The sequence below is a fragment of the Triticum aestivum genome, chromosome 2A, assembly GCF_018294505.1.
Source record: "Triticum aestivum cultivar Chinese Spring chromosome 2A, IWGSC CS RefSeq v2.1, whole genome shotgun sequence".
Lineage (NCBI taxonomy): Eukaryota > Viridiplantae > Streptophyta > Magnoliopsida > Poales > Poaceae > Triticum > Triticum aestivum.
The window spans coordinates 787,371,490-787,382,053 of record NC_057797.1 but is presented as its reverse complement, the minus strand read 5'-3'; the positions used below and the strand labels follow the sequence as shown (position 1 = coordinate 787,382,053).

The 10,564-nt window shown below is 53.2% G+C and overlaps 1 protein-coding gene across 1 annotated transcript; it reads right to left on the bottom strand.

Annotated features, from left to right (window-relative positions):
* Positions 1-7,527: 7,527 nt before the first annotated feature.
* LOC123186811 (uncharacterized) lies at positions 7,528-8,980 on the bottom strand. Its single transcript, XM_044598510.1, has 6 exons — positions 8,833-8,980; positions 8,623-8,712; positions 8,390-8,506; positions 8,170-8,279; positions 8,018-8,074; positions 7,528-7,872 (listed from the first exon to the last, which is right to left on the bottom strand). Exons 1-6 carry the CDS (start codon positions 8,859-8,861, stop codon positions 7,598-7,600), a joined length of 678 nt encoding a protein of 225 aa, XP_044454445.1. The 5' UTR covers positions 8,862-8,980; the 3' UTR covers positions 7,528-7,597.
* Between the last annotated feature and the right edge of the window lie 1,584 nt (positions 8,981-10,564).

The following is a 10,564-nucleotide window of genomic DNA, read 5'->3' as shown; positions in this document are numbered from 1 at the left end:
CTTCGCTCTGGATCTCCCCTCATTTTCCCCAGTACTCTTGTTCGGTTCCGACATGCACTCGATGTGAGAAGGAGAGCGGTGGACCTCTGGTGTCGTCCAATGTAGTACATCCTCAACCAAGATAAGTTGGTCCCCGCGGCAAAATCGCTTCATGTCCTCGTGTGTAGCCCGAGAGACCACCGCCGGTGCAAACTTCTCGTCCTCCTTGGCCTGTATTCTTGCCGCCTGCTGCTTGGAACGACGGCTCCGAGCAAGGCGTGATGCCAGGAGAATGTTTTGTTGCTTGTCCTTCCACGCCCTATAATGCTGGTAGTTTCCGCGAGTGAGATTCACTCAAGTGGCTCGGAGTCATCCTCTTAGAGCCTCATCTTCGCTCTAAATGTACCCTCATTTTTCCCAGTACTCTTGCTCGGTTCCGACATGCACTCGATGTGAGAAGGAGAGCGGTGGACCTCCGGTGTCGTCCAATGTAGTACCTCCTCAGCAAAGATAAGTTGGTCCCCGCGGCAAAATCTCTTCATGTCCCCATGTGTTGCCCGAGAGACCACCACCGGTGCAAATTTCTCGTTCTCCTTGGCCTGTATTCTTGCCGCCTGCTGCTTGGAACGACGGCTCTGAGCAAGGCGTGATGCCAGGAGGATGTTTTGTTGCTTCTCCTCCCACGCCCTATAGTGCTGGAAGTTTCCGTGAGTGAGATTCACTCCAGTGGCTCAGAGTCGTCCTCTTAGAGCCTCATCTTCGCTCTGAATGTATCCTCATTTTCCCCAGTACTCTTGCTCGGTTCCGACATGCACTCATGTGAGAAGGAGAGCGGTGGACCTCCGGTGTCGTCCAATGTAGTACCTCCTCAACCAAGATAAGTTGGTCCCCGCGGCAAAATCGCTTCATGTCCTCGTGTGTAGCCCGAGAGACCAGCGCCGGTGCAAATTTCTCGTTCTCTTTGGCCTGTATTCTTGCCGCATGCGGCTTGGAACAACGGCTCTGAGCAAGGCATGATGCCAGGAGGATGTTTTGGTTCTTTTCCTCCCACGCCCTGTAGTGCTGGAAGTTCCTGCGAGTGAGATTCGCTCCAGTGGCTCAGAGTCGTCCTCTTAGAGCCTCATCTTCGCCCTGAATCTCCCCTCATTTTGCCCAGTACTCTTGCTCGGTTTTTATATATGCACTCGATGTGAGAAGGAGAGCGGTGGAGATCTGGTGTCGTCCAATGTAGTACCTCCTCAACCAAGATAAGTTGGTCCGCGCGGCAAAATCGCTTCATGTCCTCGTGTGTAGCCCGAGAGACCACCGCCAGTGGAAATTTCTCGTTCTCCATGGCCTGTATTCTTGTCGCCTGCTCCTTGGAACGACGACTCCGAGCAAGGTGTGATGCCAGGAGGTTCTTCTGTTGCTCGTCCTCCCACGGCCTATAGTGCTGGAAGTTCCCGCGAGTGAGATTCGCTCCAGTGGCTCAGAGTCGTCCTCTTAGAGCCTCATCTTCGCTCTGAATCTCCACTCATTTTGCCCAGTACTCTTGCTTGATTTTTATATATGCACCCGATGTGAGAAGGAGAGCGGTGGACCTCTGGTGTCGTCCAATGTAGTACCTCCTCAACCAAGATAAGTTGGTCCCCGCGGCAAAATCGCTTCATGTTCTCGTGTGTAGCCCGAGAGACCAGCGCCGGTGCAAATTTCTCATTCTCCCTGGCCTGTATTCTTGCCGCCTGCTCCTTGGAACGACGGCTCCGAGCAAGGCGTGATGCCAGGAGGATGTTTTGCTGCTTTTCCTCCCACGCCCTATAGTGTTGGAAGTTTCCGTGAGTGAGATTCGCTCCCGTGGCTCAGAGTCGTCCTCTTAGAGCCTCATCTTCGCTCTGAATCTCCCCTCATTTTGCCCAATACTCTTGCTCGGTTTATTATATATGGACTCGATGTGAGAAGGAGAGCGGGGGAGATCTGGTGTCGTCCAATGTAGTACCTCCTCAACCAAGATAAGTTGGTCCCCACGGCGAAATCGCTTCATGTCCTCGTGTGTAGCCCGAGAGACCACCGCCGGTGCAAATTTCTCGTTCACCTTGGCCTGCATTCTTGCCGGCTGCTCCTTGGAACGACGGCCCCGAGCAAGGCGTGATGCGAGGAGGATCTATTGTTGCTCGTCTTCCCACGCCCTATAGTGCTGGAAGTTTCCATGAGTTAGATTCGCTCAAGTGGCATGGAGTCATCCTCTTAGGGCCTCATCTTCGCTCTGAATCTCCCCTCATTTTCCCCAGTACTCCTTCTCGGTTTCGACATGCACACGATGTGAGAAGGAGAGCAAAATTTTTGTTCTCCTTGGCCTCTATTCTTGCCGCCTGCTCCTTGGAACGATGGCTCTGAGCAAGGTGCGATGCCAGGAGGATCTTCTGTTGCTCGTCCTCCCACGCCCTATAGTGCTGGAAGTTTCCGTGAGTGAGAGTCGCTCCAGTGGCATGGAGTCATCCTCTTAGGGCCTCATCTTCGCTCTGAATCTCCCCTCATTTTCCCCAGTACTCCTTCTCGGTTCCGACATGCACACGATGTGAGAAGGAGAGCAAAATTTTTGTTCTCCTTGGCCTCTATTCTTGCCGCCTGCTGCTTGGAACGACGGCTCCGAGCAAGGCGTGATGCCAAGAGGATGTTTTGTTGCTTGTCCTCCAATGCCCTATAGTGCTAGAAGTTTCCGCGAGTGAGATTCGTTGCAGTGGCTCGGAGTCGTCCACTTAATTAGAGCCCAATCTTCGCTCTGAATGTACCCTCATTTTCCCCAGTACTCTTTCTCGGTTCTGACATGCACAGGATGTGAGAAGGAGAGCAAAATTTTTGTTCTCCTTGGCCTCTATTCTTGCCGCCTGCTGCTTGGAACGACGGCTCCGAGCAAGGCGTGATGCCAAGAGGATGTTTTGTTGCTTGTCCTCCAACGCCCTATAGTGTTGGAAGTTTCCGCGAGTGAGATTCGCTGCAGTGGCTCGGAGTCGTCCACTTAATTAGAGCCCAATCTTCGCTCTGAATGTACCCTCATTTTCCCCAGTACTCTTTCTCAGTTCCGACATGCACACGATGTGAGAAGGAGATCAAAAGCTTTGTTCTCCTTGGCCTCTATTCTTGCCGCCTACTCCTTGGAACGATGGCTCTGAGCAAGGTGTGATGCTAGGAGGATCTTTTGTTGCTCGTCCTCCCACGCCCTATAGTGCTGGAAGTTTCCGTGAGTGAGATTCGCTCCAGTGGCATGGAGTCGTCCTCTTGGGGCCTCGTCTTTGCTCTGAATCTCCCCTCATTTTCCCCAGTACTCTTTCTCGGTTCCGACATGCACTCGACGTGAGAAGGAGAGCGGTGGAGATGTCTGATGCCACCTCTGGTGTCATCCAATGTAGTACCTACTCAACCAAGATAATTAAGTTGGTCCGCGCGGCAAAATCGCTTCATGTCCTCGTGTGTAGCCCGAGAGACCACCGCCGGTGCAAATTTCTCGTTCTCCTTGGCCTGTATTCTTGCCGCCTGGTGCTTGGAACGACGGCTCCGAGCAAGGCGTGATGCCAGGTGGATGTTTTGTTGCTCGTCCTCCCACGCCCTATAGTGCTGGAAGTTTCCGCGAGTGAGATTCGCTGCAGTGGCTCGGAGTCGTCCACTTAATTAGAGCCCAATCTTCGCTCCAAAACTCCGCTCATTTTTGTCCGCACTCTTGCTTGGTTCCGACGTGCACTCGATGCGAGAAGGAGGGCGGTTGAAGAGAAGCCGGCTCTGAGGCAACGATCGTGTAATCCGGCTTAATTTGGTGTTTATAGTCAGCTTGCTTGGTTCCGACGTGCACTCGATGCAAGAAGGAGGGCGGTTGAAGAGAAGCCGGCTCTGAGGCAACGATCGTGTAATCCGGCTTAATTTGGTGTTTATAGTCAGCTTGCTTGGTTCCGACGTGCACTCGATGCGAGAAGGAGGGCGGTTGAAGAGAAGCCGGCTCTGAGGCAACGATCGTGTAATCCGGCTTAATTTGGTGTTTATAGTCAGCTTGCTTGGGTCCGACGTGCACTCGATGCGAGAAGGAGGGCGGTTGAAGAGAAGCCGGCTCTGAGGCAACGATCGTGTAATCCGGCTTAATTTGGTGTTTATAGTCAGCTTGCTTGGTTCCGACATGCACTCGATGCGAGAAGGAGGGCGGTTGAAGAGAAGCCGGCTCTGAGGCAACGATCGTGTAATCCGGCTTAATTTGGTGTTTATAGTCAGCTTGCTTGGTTCCGACGTGCACTCGATGCGAGAAGGAGGGCGCTTGAAGAGAAGCCGGCTCTGAGGCAACGATCGTGTAATCCGGCTTAATTTGGTGTTTATAGTCAGCTTGCTTGGTTCCGACGTGCACTCGATGCGAGAAGGAGGGCGCTTGAAGAGAAGCCGGCTCTGAGGCAACGATCGTGTAATCCGGCTTAATTTGGTGTTTATAGTCAGCTTGCTTGGTTCCGACGTGCACTCGATGCGAGAAGGAGGGCGCTTGAAGAGAAGCCGGCTCTGAGGCAACGATCGTGTAATCCGGCTTAATTTGGTGTTTATAGTCAGCTTGCTTGGTTCCGACGTGCACTCGATGCGAGAAGGAGGGCGGTTGAAGAGAAGCCGGCTCTGAGGCAACGATCGTGTAATCCGGCTTAATTTGGTGTTTATAGTCAGCTTGCTTGGTTCCGACGTGCACTCGATGCGAGAAGGAGGGCGGTTGAAGAGAAGCCGGCTCTGAGGCAACGATCGTGTAATCCGGCTTAATTTGGTGTTTATAGTCAGCTTGCTTGGTTCCGACGTGCACTCGATGCGAGAAGGAGGGCGGTTGAAGAGAAGCCGGCTCTGAGGCAACGATCGTGTAATCCGGCTTAATTTGGTGTTTATAGTCAGCTTGCTTGGTTCCGACGTGCACTCGATGCGAGAAGGAGGGCGCTTGAAGAGAAGCCGGCTCTGAGGCAACGATCGTGTAATCCGGCTTAATTTGGTGTTTATAGTCAGCTTGCTTGGTTCCGACGTGCACTCGATGCGAGAAGGAGGGCGGTTGAAGAGAAGCCGGCTCTGAGGCAACGATCGTGTAATCCGGCTTAATTTGGTGTTTATAGTCAGCTTGCTTGGTTCCGACGTGCACTCGATGCGAGAAGGAGGGCGGTTGAAGAGAAGCCGGCTCTGAGGCAACGATCGTGTAATCCGGCTTAATTTGGTGTTTATAGTCAGCTTGCTTGGTTCCGACGTGCACTCGATGCGAGAAGGAGGGCGGTTGAAGAGAAGCCGGCTCTGAGGCAACGATCGTGTAATCCGGCTTAATTTGGTGTTTATAGTCAGCTTGCTTGGTTCCGACGTGCACTCGATGCGAGAAGGAGGGCGCTTGAAGAGAAGCCGGCTCTGAGGCAACGATCGTGTAATCCGGCTTAATTTGGTGTTTATAGTCAGCTTGCTTGGTTCCGACGTGCACTCGATGCGAGAAGGAGGGCGGTTGAAGAGAAGCCGGCTCTGAGGCAACGATCGTGTAATCCGGCTTAATTTGGTGTTTATAGTCAGCTTGCTTGGTTCCGACGTGCACTCGATGCGAGAAGGAGGGCGCTTGAAGAGAAGCCGGCTCTGAGGCAACGATCGTGTAATCCGGCTTAATTTGGTGTTTATAGTCAGCTTGCTTGGTTCCGACGTGCACTCGATGCGAGAAGGAGGGCGGTTGAAGAGAAGCCGGCTCTGAGGCAACGATCGTGTAATCCGGCTTAATTTGGTGTTTATAGTCAGCTTGCTTGGTTCCGACGTGCACTCGATGCGAGAAGGAGGGCGGTTGAAGAGAAGCCGGCTCTGAGGCAACGATCGTGTAATCCGGCTTAATTTGGTGTTTATAGTCAGCTTGCTTGGTTCCGACGTGCACTCGATGCGAGAAGGAGGGCGGTTGAAGAGAAGCCGGCTCTGAGGCAACGATCGTGTAATCCGGCTTAATTTGGTGTTTATAGTCAGCTTGCTTGGTTCCGACGTGCACTCGATGCGAGAAGGAGGGCGCTTGAAGAGAAGCCGGCTCTGAGGCAACGATCGTGTAATCCGGCTTAATTTGGTGTTTATAGTCAGCTTGCTTGGTTCCGACGTGCACTCGATGCGAGAAGGAGGGCGCTTGAAGAGAAGCCGGCTCTGAGGCAACGATCGTGTAATCCGGCTTAATTTGGTGTTTATAGTCAGCTTGCTTGGTTCCGACGTGCACTCGATGCGAGAAGGAGGGCGCTTGAAGAGAAGCCGGCTCTGAGGCAACGATCGTGTAATCCGGCTTAATTTGGTGTTTATAGTCAGCTTGCTTGGTTCCGACGTGCACTCGATGCGAGAAGGAGGGCGGTTGAAGAGAAGCCGGCTCTGAGGCAACGATCGTGTAATCCGGCTTAATTTGGTGTTTATAGTCAGCTTGCTTGGTTCCGACGTGCACTCGATGCGAGAAGGAGGGCGGTTGAAGAGAAGCCGGCTCTGAGGCAACGATCGTGTAATCCGGCTTAATTTGGTGTTTATAGTCAGCTTGCTTGGTTCCGACGTGCACTCGATGCGAGAAGGAGGGCGGTTGAAGAGAAGCCGGCTCTCAGGCAACGATCGTGTAATCCGGCTTAATTTGGTGTTTATAGTCAGCTTGCTTGGTTCCGACGTGCACTCGATGCGAGAAGGAGGGCGGTTGAAGAGAAGCCGGCTCTGAGGCAACGATCGTGTAATCCGGCTTAATTTGGTGTTTATAGTCAGCTTGCTTGGTTCCGACGTGCACTCGATGCGAGAAGGAGGGCGCTTGAAGAGAAGCCGGCTCTGAGGCAACGATCGTGTAATCCGGCTTAATTTGGTGTTTATAGTCAGCTTGCTTGGTTCCGACGTGCACTCGATGCGAGAAGGAGGGCGCTTGAAGAGAAGCCGGCTCTGAGGCAACGATCGTGTAATCCGGCTTAATTTGGTGTTTATAGTCAGCTTGCTTGGTTCCGACGTGCACTCGATGCGAGAAGGAGGGCGCTTGAAGAGAAGCCGGCTCTGAGGCAACGATCGTGTAATCCGGCTTAATTTGGTGTTTATAGTCAGCTTGCTTGGTTCCGACGTGCACTCGATGCGAGAAGGAGGGCGGTTGAAGAGAAGCCGGCTCTGAGGCAACGATCGTGTAATCCGGCTTAATTTGGTGTTTATAGTCAGCTTGCTTGGTTCCGACGTGCACTCGATGCGAGAAGGAGGGCGGTTGAAGAGAAGCCGGCTCTGAGGCAACGATCGTGTAATCCGGCTTAATTTGGTGTTTATAGTCAGCTTGCTTGGTTCCGACGTGCACTCGATGCGAGAAGGAGGGCGGTTGAAGAGAAGCCGGCTCTCAGGCAACGATCGTGTAATCCGGCTTAATTTGGTGTTTATAGTCAGCTTGCAACGATTGAAACTAGATGAAGTGCTAATTAATAACAGCTCCAGTGATGTCACAATTAATCGAAATTCCGAAATTCGAAACTAGTTGTTGAAGTGGTATATCTGTTTTGCTGGTACCGATCGATCCGAGAGATAAAAGACAGCGATGACATTACATGAGCACTAGCTCTGAATCGATGGAGAGGCCAATTCCAATTAAGTAGGAGTACTTGGACGTCCAAAAAAAAGGAAAATCGATAGTTTACACAATCTAATGGACGGCGGGAGGGTGCTCCTCCAGAAAGTCGGCCGCGGCATTCATCAGGAGGTCATACCCCACTAGGTTGTTGGTATGCGGAAGCAGAAGCCAGATTCTTTCCCGTCCATCCGGTGGCAAGACCGGGTGGAGGCCACCGAGTCTGGCGTTGATGATGGCCCCTGCTATGACGAGCCTCGACTCGTCGGAGACCGGACTAGGCCTGGGCATGTGCGGCTCCAGCCTCTCGCGCGCGTCCGCCAAACGCCTCTTTTTGTGAGGCCTCCCCACTGCAGTTGATTCACAAACACAAAGGTAGCCATTAGCGTACGTTAGGTCGGTGCGTGCATGCATGAATAACAGTAGCGAAGCTACTCTAGTTGCTAACTGATGGACATGCCAAAATTAAGCTCAAAGCAAATGAGAATAGCTCACCCACAGGAACCCTGCGGTTCCCCTGCGCGACGGCGGCGTGCACAGCGAGCACAGGAACTGCGCGGTCGATTCACAAACTCTCAGCAATCAAGCAAGCAAGCTGCAGAACTCAAGATGGAGCTCAACAGAGCTTCATGATCGACGACAGATACCTGCGATCTGCAAGTGGAAGAAGGGCTGCGGCTGCGCCGGGCCTTGCACCTCCGGCTGATCTCCTTCTCCTCCTCCTAGCGCGGGACCCTCCCCAGGCGGAGGCGGAGCCCTGTTACGGCGAATCAGAACTCAGAAGACGGCCAACAATCAGAAGAAAGAAGACGAATCACAACTCACAAGAAGAACAAGAAATCACAAGAAGAAGAAGAATTCTGTCACCTGGTAGTACTGGTCGCGGTGGTCGTGCCGCTCGGAGCAGCCGACGGCGCGGGGCTCTCCGGCGCTCGATCCTCCTCACCCGCAGCGGTGGAGCTGGACGCTTCCTCCGTCCACCTCCTACAGCACAACGGCAAACGGATGAACATCAAGAACTAGTCGCACCTAACCGATCAAGATTCAAGAATCGACGGAAAGATCTTGGAAACCAAGAACCGCAAGAACGTAGACGTTACCTTTTCAGCGAGGGCGAAAGCCGAGCTTGTGGCCCCGGCGCCGCCCCCTGATCACGGGGCTCCGTCGCAGTGCTGCTCCCCGTCGCCGGTCTTCACTCCGGCGAAAACGAAGAAAACAGAGAGAGAGTCAGCGTCTCCGTGTATCCATGGCGGGAACGGAATAGGGAAGGGGAGGCGGAAGGGGAGGGCGCAGAGGGAGGCCAGCCTCACCGGGGAAGAAGTTCCCCGCGACTCCCCATCTCGAAGAACAGGCGGCTCCTTCTTCGCTTGATCTCTGGAGGCGGAGGAGGAGAAGGGGAAGGAGGAGGTTGCGTTCGCTGTATAGCTTGATCTTTGCAGGTGGAGGAGGAAAAGGGGAAGGAGGAGGTTGCGTTGGCGATGGGCTCTGGGGGAGACGAGTATTTATAAACTGGGCAGAGGCGGCGCTGCACGGAGGGGAGAAGGGCGCCCTCGGGATCAGCTTTGCAACGGCACCGTGCTAGCTTCCTTTTTTTTTTTCCTTTTTCTTTTTACCGTTCCCCACTCAAGAGGGCATGCTAGGAGACCGTCGCTCCAAAGTGCAAGTGAACATCCCTCTCTTGCCCTCCTATGTCTCGGGTTCGCCCGTGTACGTCCACAACCGCCTTTCTCTCCCGGCCATGGCCGGCTTCTCCCGCCCCGTTGCCCCTCCCTCCCACTCCCGAATCGGTCTCCTCCTACCGCCGGCCCAGCGCCGAGCCTCTGGCTCTCCTCCCTTTCCGGCGGGCCGGTTTCTGCACGCAGCTTCGGCCGCTCCCTCGTCTCACACGGTGGATGGCATTGAAAGAATTGCCGGAGAGATGAAATGCATGCGCAAGAATTTTCCTCATCCACATCGACACCCTCGGGCATGAACGGCATTAGCCTGTCGTGCCGCCATGGGCAAGCAAGCTCGGGGTGAGCTGGCTCCGCGATGGCTTCTGCCTCGTCGTGAGAGGGCTGTAGGGGGTCGGGTCGTCAATGTGGAGTGAGCTGCCAAGGAAGACGGCGACGGTGGCTCATGGGCGACACGGTGTCGTGCCCCCGGTCGTGCTCGGAGAGGGCCTGGGATGGAGTTGAGGGGAGGCCTACGTGTGGAAGCCTGAGGGTCCGGGCGCGCCGGGGACGGGTCGTGCCGCCGAGGCTGGCTGGCTGGCTGGCTAGGGACTTGCCTTTGGCATGCCATTCCCGTGATCACCAAGGCACTAGGGCCCTAGTGCCTTAGTTGCATTTTGGTGGCTAGCAACGTGTCCAGTAGGCTAGGCACGCAGTGTAGACTTTCTTGGTGGAAAATAACTGGTATCAAGTGAACTGGATCAATCGTGCAGGTCCAAAACTACCACTGTCACACGGTGAAATGTTTGCTTCTGTTTTGCTGGGAGAAATGGTGAGGGGTCTGGAGATGATCTTTCTTTGGTGTGCAGTACAGTGGTACTAGCTAGGGTCAGTATCTAGGCCAAGTTTCATCAAGTTTGGAAAATGCAATCAGGTACTTCTTGTGTAAACCAAATGTTGGGGAAAAAACTATGTTTGGATGGCGTGCTCACTTGAGAAACTTTCTTCAACTGTTTCCGGGGCATTGCTAGCTAGGTCTCAAACAACCTCTAGGATTTATGAGAATTTTTTAGATTGCATAAATATAGGTTACTTCACAACCTATGTGTTTGAGGATACACTCCTTTATAGAAAAAGAACATATTGGGGAAAAAGTTTGTCGATTAGCTTGGGCAAAGTGTTCGAGTTTTGGTGAGGTGTTAGCAGCTCGAATATATAAACATTGTTAGGATTCTCTATAGTTTTTTCTACAACAGGTTCACTAGAAGCATGCACAATTTCATTCTTACTCTTCTTTCTGTGAGGAGCTAGCAGCTCAAATATAGAAACATTGTAAGGATTCTCAATATGTTTTTCTACAACAGGTTCACTAGAAACATGCACAGTTTTA

Bases quoted from the DNA above. Each gene is read 5' to 3' on its own strand.
- LOC123186811 (XM_044598510.1), bottom strand. From the start codon at position 8,861: ATGGGGAGTCGCGGGGAACTTCTTCCCCG. The intron at 8,507-8,622 runs GTAACGTCTACG...GTTGTGCTGTAG, and splicing joins CTTTCGCCCTCGCTGAAAAG to GAGGTGGACGGAGGAAGCGT. The intron at 7,873-8,017 runs GTGAGCTATTCT...AATCAACTGCAG, and splicing joins GAACCGCAGGGTTCCTGTGG to TGGGGAGGCCTCACAAAAAG.